This window comes from Pteronotus mesoamericanus, unplaced genomic scaffold (genome assembly GCF_021234165.1).
Source record: "Pteronotus mesoamericanus isolate MK-2021 breed Mesoamerican mustached bat unplaced genomic scaffold, CSHL_Meso_final contig_94, whole genome shotgun sequence".
Lineage (NCBI taxonomy): Eukaryota > Metazoa > Chordata > Mammalia > Chiroptera > Mormoopidae > Pteronotus > Pteronotus mesoamericanus.
This window is the reverse complement of record NW_026555285.1, coordinates 4,973,445-4,987,815: the sequence shown is the minus strand read 5'-3', so window position 1 is coordinate 4,987,815 and position 14,371 is coordinate 4,973,445. Positions and strand designations below refer to the sequence as shown.

The 14,371-nt window shown below is 42.4% G+C and overlaps 1 protein-coding gene across 1 annotated transcript in view; it reads right to left on the bottom strand.

The window, feature by feature from the left end:
* ERICH6B (glutamate rich 6B) overlaps nucleotides 1-14,371 on the bottom strand; it is a 65,988-nt gene that overhangs the window by 15,044 nt on the left and 36,573 nt on the right. The window contains exon 9 of the mRNA XM_054586596.1: nucleotides 8,919-9,092. Coding sequence (XP_054442571.1) covers nucleotides 8,919-9,092 — 174 coding nt within the window. The remainder of the gene's footprint in view (nucleotides 1-8,918; nucleotides 9,093-14,371) is intronic.

The window sequence follows — 14,371 nt, the reverse complement described above, 5'->3', positions numbered from 1 at the left end:
TTATCAGTTGCTCATGCCAAAATTCCTAGATTCATTCTTTTGTCTTCTTTTTCTCTCACACTCCACTTCCAATTCAACGGGAAGCCCTCTTGATTCTCCCTTCAAAAAAATATCCCAAATTGGACTGCTTTTGCCACCTCTACTGCTACCACTTAGTAGAGATGCTCATCACTTCTCACCTGAATTTATGCCTGGCTCCCACCAGGACTTTCTGCTTTTATTCTTTCTCCTCAAACCTATTCTCTTTACAGCAGCCTGAAAGAGTCTTCTAGAGGATATGTCAGATGATGTTCGTCTCTAGACTTTCCAATGGGTTCTCCTCATTCTTAGGATAAAATCCAGAGTCTTACTATGACCCACAAGGCTCCATCTGATCTGGGCACCCAAGCTCATTCTTTATTCTCCTCTCACTCTCAATTATCCGTGAGACAGAGGCCTCAGGGTCTTTTTGCTTGTTTGCTCTGCTTAGAATGCCCTCCCACCGGTTATCTACCCAGCTCACTGCCTCATTTCCTGCAGGCCTAGGCTTAAATGGCACTTCTGAGTTTGCCCTGAGGGTATTAGAGCAACTGCTCTCTCAGCGCAACACCTCAAGAGTTCCTTATGCTGCCTTGCTCCCCAAGTCACAATACCTGGCATAGCACTGAACAGTATTTTTGTCTGTCTCCTCAACTGAAACATAAGTTCTATGGGCACAGGGGCTTTTTTTTGTTTACCTTTGTGTCTCCAGCACCTAGACGAGGGCCTGGCATAGTGTATTCTCAAATATGTATTTACAGAAGGCATAAAATCTATCACATCTTCTAATTCCCACTTTAATGCCTCCTTTTCAAGCTTCAGACCTGATTATTATCTCAGTCTGAATGACTAATATTTTGAGACTAATTTTCACTTATAACTTCATAGTATACATCTTCATCAATATTGCCATGTGATTGATTTTTAAAATAGGCTTTATTTTTTAGAGCAGGTCACAGAAAAATTGAATAGAAAGTACAGAGATTCCCTATACTTCCTGTCCCACCACACACCCACAGTCTCCACCACTGTTACCATCCTGTACCACATGCACGTTTGTACCGTAAATGAACTGGCGCATTCTTATTACTTAAGGTCTATAGTTCACATTAGGGTTCACGCTTGGTGCTGTGCATTCTATGGGTTTAGACAAATGTCTAATGATATGTGTTCACCTGTATTTCATACAGAGTATTTTCACTGCCTTAGAATTCTCTGGGCTCCACCAATTCATTCCTGTCTCCCCCTAAACCCCTGGCAACCACTCATCTTTTTACTGCCTCTATAATTTTGCCTTTTCCAGAAGGTCATACAGTTGACCCTTAAACAATATGGGTTTGAACTGTGCAAGTTCACTTATTTGCATATAAGTAGACCTGTGCAATTCAAACTCACATTGTTCAGGGGTCAGCTGTATTTTTGATCTGCAATTGGGAATCTGTATATGTGGAGGGCTGACTTAAGTTATACTTGATTTTCGACTTTGTGACTTTTTGTTGCCCTTAATTCCCACCTTGCTCAAGGATCAACATACTGTGTATTTGAAATTTCAGATTGGTTTTCTTAACTTAGTAATGTAAATTTAAGGCTCCTCCATGTCTTTCCATGGCTTGATAGCTCATTTCTTTTTAGCATTGAATAATATTCCATTGTATGAATGTACCACAATTTATTTATCCATTTACCATGTAATTTTTTTCCTTTTATTTATATATTTATTTTTTGAATGCTGGTCTTTGCTCAATTGCATAAGGCACCTTTATAACATTGTACCACCTCCAACATTTGCTTATCTCCTTAAAAGTAAATATTAGGTAATTATCACATATTTCCATGTTGATGATATTCTGCACTTGTTTCCACAACTACCTGAAGGTAACATGAAGTTAGCCATTTTATATGTTTCATGTAACATTTGTATCCCTGGATTTATTTATTTTTACTTTAATTTATTTTCTTTATTTTTTCAAATACATTTGTCTCTGCCTTCCTCTCACCACCTTCCCCTGCCCCCTCCCCCTCCCTCCCTAAATCCTTCCCCACTTTGGTTTTGTCCATGAGTCCTTGCTATATGTTCCTTGACCTTCCCCTTCCCTTCCTTGTCCCCTGCCTACCCCTTCCTCCATCCCTCCTTTCTCTGTTCATTTCTTTTCCTTTCAGTGTTACTGGTCTTATTTTCCTTGCATTTTTGTCTTGTTGGTTAGGTTCCGCTTATAGGTGAGATCATATGGTATTTGTCTTTCGCCCCCTGGCTTATTTCACTTAGCATAATGCTCTCTAGTTCCATCCATGCTGTCCTGAAGTTTAGTAGTTCTTTTTTTCTTTCTGCTGCGTAGTATTCCATTGTGCAAATGTACCATAGTTTTTTGATCCAATCATCTACTGATGGACACGTAGGCTGTTTCCAGCACTTGGCTATTGTAAATTGTGCTGCTATGAACACTGGGGTGCATAGGTTCTTTTGAATTGGTGTTTTGGGATTCTTAGGGTATAGTCCCAGCAGGGGAATCACTGGATCAAAAGGCAGCTCCATTTTCAGCTTTTTGAGGAAATTCCACACTGCTTTCCACAATGGCTGCACCAGTCTGCATTCCCACCAACAGTGCACTAGGGTTCCCTTTTCTCCACAGCCTCGCCAGCACCTGTTGTTTGTGGATCTGTTTATGATGGCCATTCTGACCGGCGTGAGATGGTACCTCATGGTAGTTTTGATCTGCATTTCTCTGATGGCTAGTGATGCTGAGCATCTTTTCAAATGGCTCTGGGCCCTCTGTATCTCTTCCTTAGAAAAGCGTCTGCCCAGGTCCTTTGCCCATTTTTTGATTGGATCGTTTGTCTTCTTGGAATGGAGTCGAGTGAGTTCTTTATATATCTTGGAGATCAAACCTCTATCTGATGTATCATTAGCAAATATATTTTCCCATAGGGCTGGCTTCCTTTTCATTTTGCTGATGTTTTCTTTGGCTGTGCAGAAGCTTCTTATTTTGATGAGGGCCCACTTGTTTATTCTTTTCTTTATGTCCCTTGCTTTAGGAGACATATTGGTGAAAAAATTGCTGTGTGTGATATCTGAGAGTTTCCTGCCAATGTTCTCCTTTAGGACTTTGATGGTGTTGCGACTTATATTTAAGTCTTTTCTCCATCTTGAGTTTACTTTTGTGTATGGTGTCAGCTGATGATCCAATTTCAATTTTTTGCATGTAGCCGTCCAGCTCTCCCAACACCATTTGTTGAAGAGGCTATTATTGCTCCACTTTATGCTTCTGTCCCCTTTGTCAAATGTTAGTTGCCCATAGAGACCTGGGCTTATTTCTGGGCTTTCTATTCTGTTCCACTGGTCTATGGGTCTGTTCTTGTGCCAGTGCCAGATTGTTTTGAGTATAGTGGTTTTGTAGTAGAGTTTGATGTCCGGTATTGTGATCCCTCCTACTTTGTTTTTCTTTCTCAAAATTGCTGTGGCTATTTGCGGTCGTTTATGGTTCCATATAAATTTTTGAAATGTCTGTTCTATTTCTGTGAAATATGTCATTGATATCTTAATAGGGATTGTGTTGAATCTATAAATTGCTTTGGGTAGTGTGGACATTTTGATGATATTAATTCTTCCAATCCATAAGTACGGTATATGCTTCCATTTATTTGTGTCTTCCTAATTTCTTTCTTCAATGTTGTATAGTTTTCTGCACAAAGGTCTTTTACCTCCTTGGTTAAATTTATTCCTAGGTACTTTATTTTTCTTCTTGCTATATCGAATGGTATTTTTTTTTTTCTGATTTCTTCTTCTTCTATTGCATTGCTGGTGTACAAAAATGCCTTTGATTTCTGAATATTGACTTTGTATCCTGCTGTTTTGCCAAATTCACTTATTAGGTTGAGGAGTTTTTTGGTAGAGTCTACAGGGTTTTCTATGTACACTATCATGTCATCTGCAAACAATGAGAGTTTTACTTCCTCCTTTCCTATTTGGATGGCTTTTATTTCTTTTTCTTATCTGACCGCTGTGGCTAGGACTTCAAATACGATGTTGAAAAGAAGTGGTGAGAGCGGACATCCTTGTCGTGTTCCCGATCTTAGTGGGAAAGCTTTTAGTTTTTGCCTGTTGAGTATGATGTTGGCTGTAGGTTTTTCATATATGGCCTTTATTACGTTGAGGAATGCCCCATTTATTCCTATTTTGCTGAGTGTTTTGATCATAAATGGGTGCTGTACCTTATCAAATGCTTTTTCTGCGTCTATCGAGATGATCATGTGGTTGTGGTCTTTTCTTTTGTTTATGTGAGGTATTACATTTATTGACTTGTGTATATTGAACCATCCCTGCATCCCTGGGATGAATCCCACTTGACCATGGTGGATAATCTTTTTCATGTATTGCTGGATGTGGTTTGCCAATATTTTGTTGAGGATTTTAGCATCTACGTTCATCAGAGAAATTGGCCTGTAGTTTTCTTTCTTTGTAGGGTCTTTATCTGGTTTTGGGATTAGGGTGATGCTGGCCTCATAGAAGGAGTCTGGGAGTCTTCCCTCCTATTGGATATTTTGTAATAGTCTGAGAAGGACAGGGGTTAGCTCTTCCTTAAATGTTTTGTAAAATTATTCTGTGAAACCGTCTGGCCCAGGGCTTTTGCAGGCTGGGAGTTTCTCGATTACTGCTTCAATTTCCCCAGTTATTGGTCTGTTCAAGCTTTCTGTTTCTTCCTCCTTCAGTGTTGGAAGATTATACTTTTCTAGAAATTTGTCCATTTCATCGAGGTTTTCAAATTTCTTGGCATATAATTGTTCATAGTAGTTTCTGATGATCCTTTGTATTTCTACGGTATCTGTTGTTATTTCTCCTCTTTCATTTCTGATATTATTAATTTGGGTCCTCTCCCTTTTTGTCTTGATGAGTCTGCTTAAAGGCTTGTCGATTTTATTTATCTTTTCAAAGAACCAGCTTCTGGCTTAGTTGATGCTTTGAATTGTTCTTTTTGTCTCTGTGTCATTCAGTTCTGCTCTAATCTTGACTATTTCCTTCCTTCTACTTGCTCTGGGATTTATTTGTTGTTGTTTCTCCAGTTCTTAAAGTTGTAGTGTTAGGTCTTTTATTTGAAATGTTTCTATCTGTTTTAGGTAAGGCTGTATTGCTCTGAACTTCCCTCTCAGGACTGCCTTTGCTGTGTCCCATAGGTTTTGGACTGTTGTATGTTTATTTTCATTTGTTTCCAGAAATTTTTTGATTTCTTCTCTTATCTCATTATTGACCCATTCATTGTTCAATAGTCTACTGTTCAGTCTCCATGAGTTTGCAAGTTTTTGAAGTTTCTCTTTGAGGTTGATTTCCAGTTTCAAGCCCTTGTGGTCCAAGAAAAAGTTTGGTATTATTTCAATTTTCCTGAATTTTCTGAGCTTTGATTTGTGTCCTATCATGAGGTCTATCTTTGAAAAACTGCCATGAGCATTTGAAAAGAATGTGTATTTTGCTGCTTTGGGATGTAAGTTCTATATATGGCAGTTAAGTCTATTTGATTCAGTGCGTCATTCAGCTCCACAATATCCTTATTGATATTTTGTTTGGAAGATCTGTCCATTTTTGACAGTGGGGTGTTGAAATCCCCTACTATCAGTGTGTTGCTGTCTATATCTTTTTGAAGTTGTCCAACAATTTCCTTATATACTTGGGGGCTCCTGTATTGGGAGCATATAAGTTTACAATGTTTATGTCTTCTTGATAGATTCTTACTTTAAGTATTATAAAGTGCCCCTCTGGGTCTCTTTTTATGGCCTTTGTTTTGAAATCTATTTTGTCTTATGTAAGTATTGCTACCCCTGCTTTCTTCTCCTGCCCATTTGCCTGGAATATACTTTTCCATCCCTTTATTTTCAATCTGTGGAGGTCTTTTGCTCTGAAGTGAGTCTCTTGTAGGCAGCATATGTGTGGGTCATATTTTCTTATCCATTCAGCTACCCTGTGTCTTTTGATTGGGGCATTTAGTCCATTTACATTGAGAGTTATTACTAATAGAACCTATTCATTTTTTCTCTTTGTACCTGTGTTTTTCTCTTTCTCACTCTTTTCCTTCATCCTCTTAAACCAGTCCCCTTAGTATATCTTGGAGTGCTGGTTTCGTAGAGATGTATTCTTTTAGCCTTCTTTTGTCTGGGAAACTTCTTATTTCCCCTTCTATTTTAATTGAGAGCCTTGCTGAGTAGAGCATCCATGGTTGTAGGCCCTTGCTTTTCATGACTTGGAATATTTGTTGCCATTCCCTTCTGGCTTGTAGTGTTTCTGTTGAGAAGTCAGCTCCTAGGCATATTGGGGCCCCCTTGTATGTTACTTTCTCCTTCTCCCTTGCTGCCTTGGGATTCTCTCTTTGTCTTTGATAGTTGCCATTTTAATGATGATGTGTCTTGGAGTGGGCCTCCTTGGGTCCCTCTTCAGTGGGTCCCTCTGTGCCTCCTGGATCCATGAGACCTTTTCTCTTCTCAAATTGGGGAAATTTTCCATCATTACTTTTTCAAAGAGGTTCTCTATCCCTTGCTTCTCTTCTTCTCCTTTGGTACCCCTATTATGCAGATATTATTGCGTTTCAGGTTGTCCTGCATTTCCCTCAATGCCTCTTCATTCTTTCTGAGTCTTTTTTCCATTTCTTGTTCTTTCTGGGAGCTTTTTTCTACCTTGTCCTCTGTCTCACTGATTGAATCCTCCACTTCATCCAGCCTGCTTTTGATTCCTTCTACTGTGTTCTTCAATTCAGAAATGGTATTCTTCATATCCTCTTGTGTCTTCTTGATAGTTTCTATGTCCTTTTCCAGGTTGATGTAGTTTGCTCTAAGATCCTGATAGTTTCTCTGTAGTTTCTCATAGTTCTCTTTGAGCTGGCTGAGCTCATTGAGCTTCCTTAGAACCATTGTTTTGAATTCCATATCTGATAGTTCCCTTGCCTCTATTTCATTTAGTTCTCTCTGTGGGTATTCCCCCTTTCCACTCATTTGGGGGGAACTTCTTTTTCTTCCCATTTTTGTGAGAGTCTATTAAGTAATTAATTTATTTTTGCTTCTGCTTCAATTGATCCGTCTAGATTTCCTGACTTTGTGGATTAAACTTCTATGGTAGTAGGCGGGTCTTTTTATTTATTTATTTATTTATTTATTTATTTATTTATTTATTTCCTTTACTTTTCTTTCTGGGCCTGCCTCTGATGATGTGAGTTGTTGACCCTATATGACCTTGGGTTGTTTGTTTGCGACTTCTAGGAGTCTACTGTCTGTGTCTGACTCCTGCTTTGAGTAGCTCTGGACTCCTTCTGCCAGGGATCCACTATTTCTCTGGATCGCTCTGCACTCTCACGCTGGCTCCTTGACTGCACTCCCTGGCCTGGCAGGATCCCCCACCCACCTGGGCTCGCGCGTGCTTGCCCCAGCTCAGCGGACTTCTTAACGACCTCGTGTACTCATCTGGCCCTCCAGGCTGGCGGGCACCCTGGCACTGGTCAGTTTAGGGTCTTCTATTGTGTGCTTTCCCTGCTTTTGGCTCTTTGGGTGCATTGCCTGCCCTCGCCAAATAGAGACTAAGGAAATGGGAGAGTCAGCTCCAGGACTCTCCGGTTAATCCTGTCTCCGGTCTCTTCTCCAGGGACTCTGGGCAGCTCTCTGACCCCTTTGGCTAGGGATCCACTATATCAGCGGACCACTCTGCACTCGGGCCAGCGCAGATCGGTTTACACCTGTCCCCACCGATCTGCGAACTCCCTCGCAGGCCCCGTCCGCGCCAACCTGCGGGAGTCCTCGCCAGCCCGCGTGGGTCCACACACACTCGCCAACCCTCGCCGGCGACTCAGTGCGAGTGTGCACACCTGCACTCGGTGGTTTTGGGCTGTCTATTGTGTGCTTTTCAGCTTTTGGCTCTTTGAGGGTGTGGCCTGTTCCCACGCAGTGGCTACTACGGAAAGGAGGAGTCCAGACTCCCTGGTTCCTCCTCCCGTTCTTTCCCCAACGCCTCTGTCTCCAGTCTCTCCGCAGGGGTCTGGGCAGTTCTGTGACCCCTTGGGCCAGGGATCCACTATTTCTGTGGACCACATTGTAATTGTGGGCCATCTGGCTCATCGGTGCCCTGCTTCTGCCTCTTTGGGGGTGCTTTCTTCAGCACAAAATGGAGACTACCGAATGGGGAGGGAGTCAGGACTCCCCAGTTCCTCCTCCCATTCTTTCCCCAATGCCTCTGTCTCTAGTCTCTCCTCAAGGCTCTCTATGCAGCTGTGTGACCCCTTTGGCCAGGAATCCATTATTTCTTCCAGCTTGTCTGCACTTAGCCCCCCAGCTCACACGCACACAAGCTGTGTGTGGAGTGCACAAAAAGCACCATGTAATTAATTTTTGACATAGATTTAAAATGTATTAAGGGAGGGATCTTTTTTATAACATATATTTTCTTTACTTCCCTCCCAACCCCATCCAGTTGCCAAATACAGGCCCTTTGGGGAGAAGAGTCTCAATGAACCTGAGTAAAAGTTCTAGTCAATCTGTGATAACCCACACACTCACATGTACCACTATATATTGAACACATTTTTCTTGTTGGTATTCATATTGTGTATTATTTTTTAAAAATATTTTATTTATTATTTTTAGATAGAGGGGGAGGGAGGGAGAAAGAGAGGGAGAGAAGCATAAATGTGTGGTTGCTTCTCATGCACCCCCTCACCCTTGCCCCACTAGGGACCTAGCCTGCAACCCACGCATGTGCCCTGATGGGGAGTCGAACTGGTGACCCTTTGGTTCACAGGCTGGTGCTCAATCCACTGAGCCTCACCAGCCAGGGTTGTGTATTTGTTTTGACAGCTCCCTGATGGTGTGTGTGTCTCACCTGAGCCAAAAAAAGAAAGCCTGCATAAAGTAAGGATGTCCATGCGCTGCCACACTCACCTCAACAATGTTCTTTATCCACTCTGTATCTACTTCTAATTTCTTCTTATGATGAACAACACGATGAGATTTTTTGCCTTCTTCTATCTCAGACTCCTCGATTTGTAGTGATTGATTCCATAAACACAATGAGTAAGTATGTGTCTCTGGAGTCTTGGGATTGAGTAAGTCTTTGGTAGAAAAGAAAAAGAAAACAGATTTATTTCTCTGAAGGTACCAAAGAGAGTTTGCGGGTTTGGGACATGGGCCATATTTCTACAAGTAAAGAAGGCTGACAGGAAAGAGCAAGTCCTTGGAGGATGAGGTTGAATTTCCAGCTCTCATTTTTGTATTCATTAATTCAACACATACTTATCAGGGGCCTATGATGTGCCAACCCAGTGGCACATCATATAGATGCCAGATACCATGGTGAAGACCAGACAGCCCGGACTTGGGAATGTGAAAGGTGACACACCAGCCCCATGCACATAACAAGCTAATTAAGTTAATTGAAAAAAAAAAGACTGAAGTGGGGAGTCACTAAAAAATAAATCATGCCTTGACTATATTATTTGAACTTAAAACATACATGTCTATTAACGCACCCCCTTAAATGTAGGGCAAGTCTTTCCTTTGTGTGTGGGCTTGATGATGGGCTCTGTGATCATTTTTGTTCAAATCACATTCATAATTTATTATCTATAATTTTCAGTTTTGGCAATTTTTAAATAGTTTGAGTATAGAATTATAGTTAAAAATTTCTATATATCCCCTGATCTTTTAAGTATGTTTGGTGCTCATCTAGTTGCAAGCACTTTTTTTAAAAAAAGCTATTTTCTTATTGGGTCTTCTTCAAGCATTCAAAGCATCATTTAAATTCATGAAGCATTAGTTTTCTTAGCAACAACAAGTTTCTTTTTATTTTCATTTTTGTCTACTTTTTTTTTTTAAAACTGAAAACTGGAACTAAACTAAGGACAACTGAAGGACAATCCTCGCTCCAGGTGACCCTGGGTAGATGTCTGACAACCTCTGGGAACAGCAGTGGCCAGAGCACTGGGGCAGCGCTTCTAGCACCCCATCAGCTGGGAAGCTGTTCACTGGAAGGGGTGACCCTGGTTCCCTGGTAATTAGATTAAGAGGGGGTTGGTTAGGAGAGCTTCGTTATCCCTTGGGGTCAGCACAGTGTTGGAGGAGGTCATCGAGAGGACATGACTGCTGGCTGACCTGGGAGCTGGACCAGGGCGATCAGAGGACCATCCTCTCCTCTCCTTGCAATGTATTCTCTGGCCACTGTTCCCACAGTTGGCACTGGTTTCAAGGATGCAGCCTTGAGAGAGCAATGTGCTGTCAGAACATCTGCGTGGAATAGTGACTGAATCCACATAAGGCCTTTATATAAACTTTAAGATTCTCTGGGTAGATGCAGAAATCCAATTGACTTACTGCCGCCTAATACAAGCTTTGTAAGTCTGTTCTCTCGCTTATTCAATCTGCCATCTAGCAATCCAAAGTGGCCTGCCTTTTTCTTTAGTCTCCTCTTGCCTTCTGTGTACTGGGACCAGTTTCTAATTTCACCTGTGAAGCTCCCAAGTGTGCAAACCAACACAAAGGATGCCAGGAGAGCTCCCCAGAGGGAAATGTACCAGGCCTTGACTTCTGGTAAAAGCTATGTCTCTAGTGGGGGAAGGGGAATTCCCAGCATTAGTACTGTATGGTGGCAGGTTAGAGTGGGAAGGAGTAAGTGGTGACTGATGATTCAGGAGAGGCAGGCAGGCCTTTATTCACTCACTCAATGAAGATCTGTTGTGCACCTGTGTGTCAAGAACTGCCCTAGTGTTAGGGATGCCACAGTCCCTGCTGTCCATGCTAGCAGGGGAGACAGATGCTAAATAAGTGAACAGAAAAAATATAATATGCCACCCTGGCCAGTGTGGCTCAGTTGTTTAGAGCATTGTCCTGTAAACTGAAAGGTCATGGTTTCCCATGCCTAGGTTGTGGGTTCAGTCCCCGGTGGAGTGCATATGAGAGGCAACCCATCAATGCCTCTTTCTCACATTGATGTTTCTCTCTCTCTCTCCCCCCGACCCCTTCCCGCTCTCTCTAAAATCAATAAGCATGTCCTCAGGTAAGGATAAAAAAACACACACACACAAAACACATAGCTAGGAATGTTCCAAAGTAAAATTAGCAGGGCAAGATGGATGGAAAATGATGTGAGTGTGTGAGTGTGTATGTGCGCACAGGCTGGTTTTTATCAGGTTGCCAAGGAACTTATTTCTGAGGTGACATTTAAGCAGATAGAGTGGACACAGGAACATTGGAGTAAAGAGTGCTCTGGGCAGAGGATCAGCAAGTACAAAGGCCCTGTGGCTGGGCTGCTTGGCCCATTCGATGACTAACAAAAAGTCCTTGTGTCTGGAGAGGAAAAGTGAGGGCATTCTAAGCCACATGAAGAATGTGGGCATTGTCCTAGAGGTAATGGAAGGCCATTGAGGAGTTTTTAAAAGATTATGCTGAAAACAATGTGAAGAAAGGACTGAGACAGGAGAAGGTGGGAGTCAGGGAGACCAGGGAGATTTTCCAGGGGAGCGATGCGGGTGTCTGAGGTAGCAACCGTGAGAATGGAGACAGTGTTGGGTGGGGTGTGGGGGGAGAATCAAGGGCCACAGAATATCTGAGGAACTCAAGAGGCCACTAATTAGAGATCAGAGAGAGAGAGAGAGAGAGATCTTTCCACAGGAGAATAAGGAGAGAGGAGTGGGCAGGGCAAGGTCACTTGGAGACCTTTGTAAGAAGTTTGCAGTTGGGTCTCAGTCTCCCTGTGAGGAGCACTTTCTTCACTGTTTGCTGATAGAATTGTAATGATCCTCAGAGTGTAAAAGCTGAAGTAAGCCCAGCTACTCTTCCTGAGTATCAGTTAGAAATTAATAGAAAGCACTTCTAAAATGGTAATGATAAAAAAGGACATTTATATACTCATTTTTTCCCTGTCAGAATGCTAAAATCATGAACATTCTTGTTTGTGCTATCTTCCCAGCTCTGCCTTTATTAGGTAAAGCTTTAGGACACTTTTCTGAGCCTCTGTTCCCTTAAAATGGTAAAGTGCTGCCTACAGTGACCTGTGGGGTTTCTGTGAAATAATGCCTGCACTGTGCCTGCCTCCTACTTGTGTCCTCCGCACAGGGAACTTTGAATTTGATTGTTCATGATTCAACCTGTTTAATGTTCTCCCACTTCCCATCAGACTAGATAGCTCTAATAGGAAAGGCTACATAATTTGAAGGGCCTTATGTACAGTGAAAATGTAAAGATCCTTGTTCTAAATTAAAAGAAGTTAAGATGGTGACAGCAGAGCCTTATACGTGTGAGGCCCTGTGTGACTGCAAAGATCGCATATCCCTGAACACAGCCTTAACTTGAAAATCGGTGTTTAGGGATATGGGGCTGTGTGCCTGGAATATGGAATAATGGGCTGGATACTGGAAGTCAATGAGTTTGCATCTCAAAGGAGATTGGGAGATTTCTTTGGGACTGGTTGCAACCAGAACATGGCAGGGATACCTCTTATCAATTAAAAATGTTGCTTTTCTGTATAAAAAGCTCAAACATTCTAGGCTTTAGCTGTCCAGAGAAGCAGGGAGTGGGCAGAGGTGCTAGTGAGGCTCTATGGGGAATGTGGTCATTTGTATTATATCAAATTTCAGTCCCCAGTTGGAAGTCCTACCCTGCATGTGTGACAACAGAATATCCTGAAATGCCTTACAGTTCCAAAAGGAGCACGAAATCCCAGAAGCCTGCATTCATTCAAGAAACACTTACTGAGTGACAATTGTGTGCTTTGCCAAGGTGCCAAGGAATGAAAGACACAGGTATCCATGGTCCAGAAGGCATAGAAGTATAAAGAACATACAGGTATAGCACACTAAGTGTACTAGACATTTGTTACGTTCTTGGCTGCTGAACATTTGAATCCCTGCCTTGTTTGGGGGTACCCCATTGTGTGAATCTTGGTGGGAAGCAGGGCCCTCCCACTGTAGAAATTGAATGAAGGTGGTGATTCCTTCTTCTCCCTGCTTCTTAACTCCACTGAGGAGACATAAAACCTAGACTTAGAGGGTCCCTGCTTTTTCTTTTTGAGACACATTGAACACTCCAAGAGGATAAGCCTTGGGTTTGGCTTGAGAGGTTTTGGACAAGTGTGTCTCATGTTTACACAATGACTGGGTGATCTCAGGCAAGTCATTTAGCCTCTTTGAGTCTTACTTTCTTTATGCTACTTCACATGGTTGTGAGAATTAATTTGAATCAAATAGCCTATGTGAAAGTGTCTAGCCCATAGCAATTATTCTGTAAGAGTTAGGTCAGGGGCCTAAACTGGTATTGGGGGACAGGAGTACTTCCTTTAGAGAGAATCTGGGGCTATGTCCTGGCTTTCAAGAAAAAGACTATGAGTAGTTATGTCTGCCATTGTTATCATTGCCATTTCTATGATAGTTGGATTTAGTAATCGGAAAGATACTTCATATCATGGTTTTGAGTTTCTGAATTAAGTAGCTTGATAGCTTAGGCCCTTGGTTCAGGCTTTCTATGATGAGGCCCCCAAAAACTGGCAAAGCTTAATGATTGGTGTTGGGAAATGCCCTGTCTGGTTTCAGGAACTGTAACCCCACTGACAGGCTAGAGGGCCCCAAGGCTGGAAATAATCAGGAGGCCTTAGAGAAACAGGCTCCTGAGGAGACATAACCTGTCCCCCCTGGCAGGACCCCTGCCTCTCTGCTTTGCCATGGATGACTGCTTATCAAAGATGGGTCAGTTACCTTGAGCTGAGGTATACAACCTAAGACAGATGAGGATTGAATATTGACAGCAGACAAGAAATTGGGGGACCTGGAGAAAGGGCAAAAAGGTCGGCACCCTTCGGCTTGGTTTGGACATGGCTGGAGTCCTCATTCTATGTGAAAGAAGTCTCATTGTCTCTTGGCGGCTCCCTCCCCTCACCTGGCTGATGCTCAGAACAATACTGGAATCAGTCCTAAACCAGATCTGGCGGTTCCCGGGGAAATCAGGCCTACAAGTAAATTCTTTAAAGTATGCTTTGTTCTTCCCTCAAAAGCTCTAGCTAGCTCAGACTGGGAAGGAAATTTACATTATTCACAGACCCTAACCCTATATCCTTGGGCACTCTTATGTTTACTACACTCTCATGTTTAGTTGTCTTTCTTGTTTACTAGTCTCCTCTTGGACCCATGTAAACTGGTGTGTTCCTGCCATTTGTTTTCTTCAAAACATCATCCATTCTCTGTGAACATGAACATACTGATGTAATGAGATAACCTGTGCATTCCTGTTACCTAGCCAAACTGATACCCTTTTCAACAAAAGCCTTTGAACAAAGGGACTTGGGGCCTTCCCCACTAGAGGGATGTGCCACGTCCCATCTCGGCTGACCCCGGCGATGACTTGT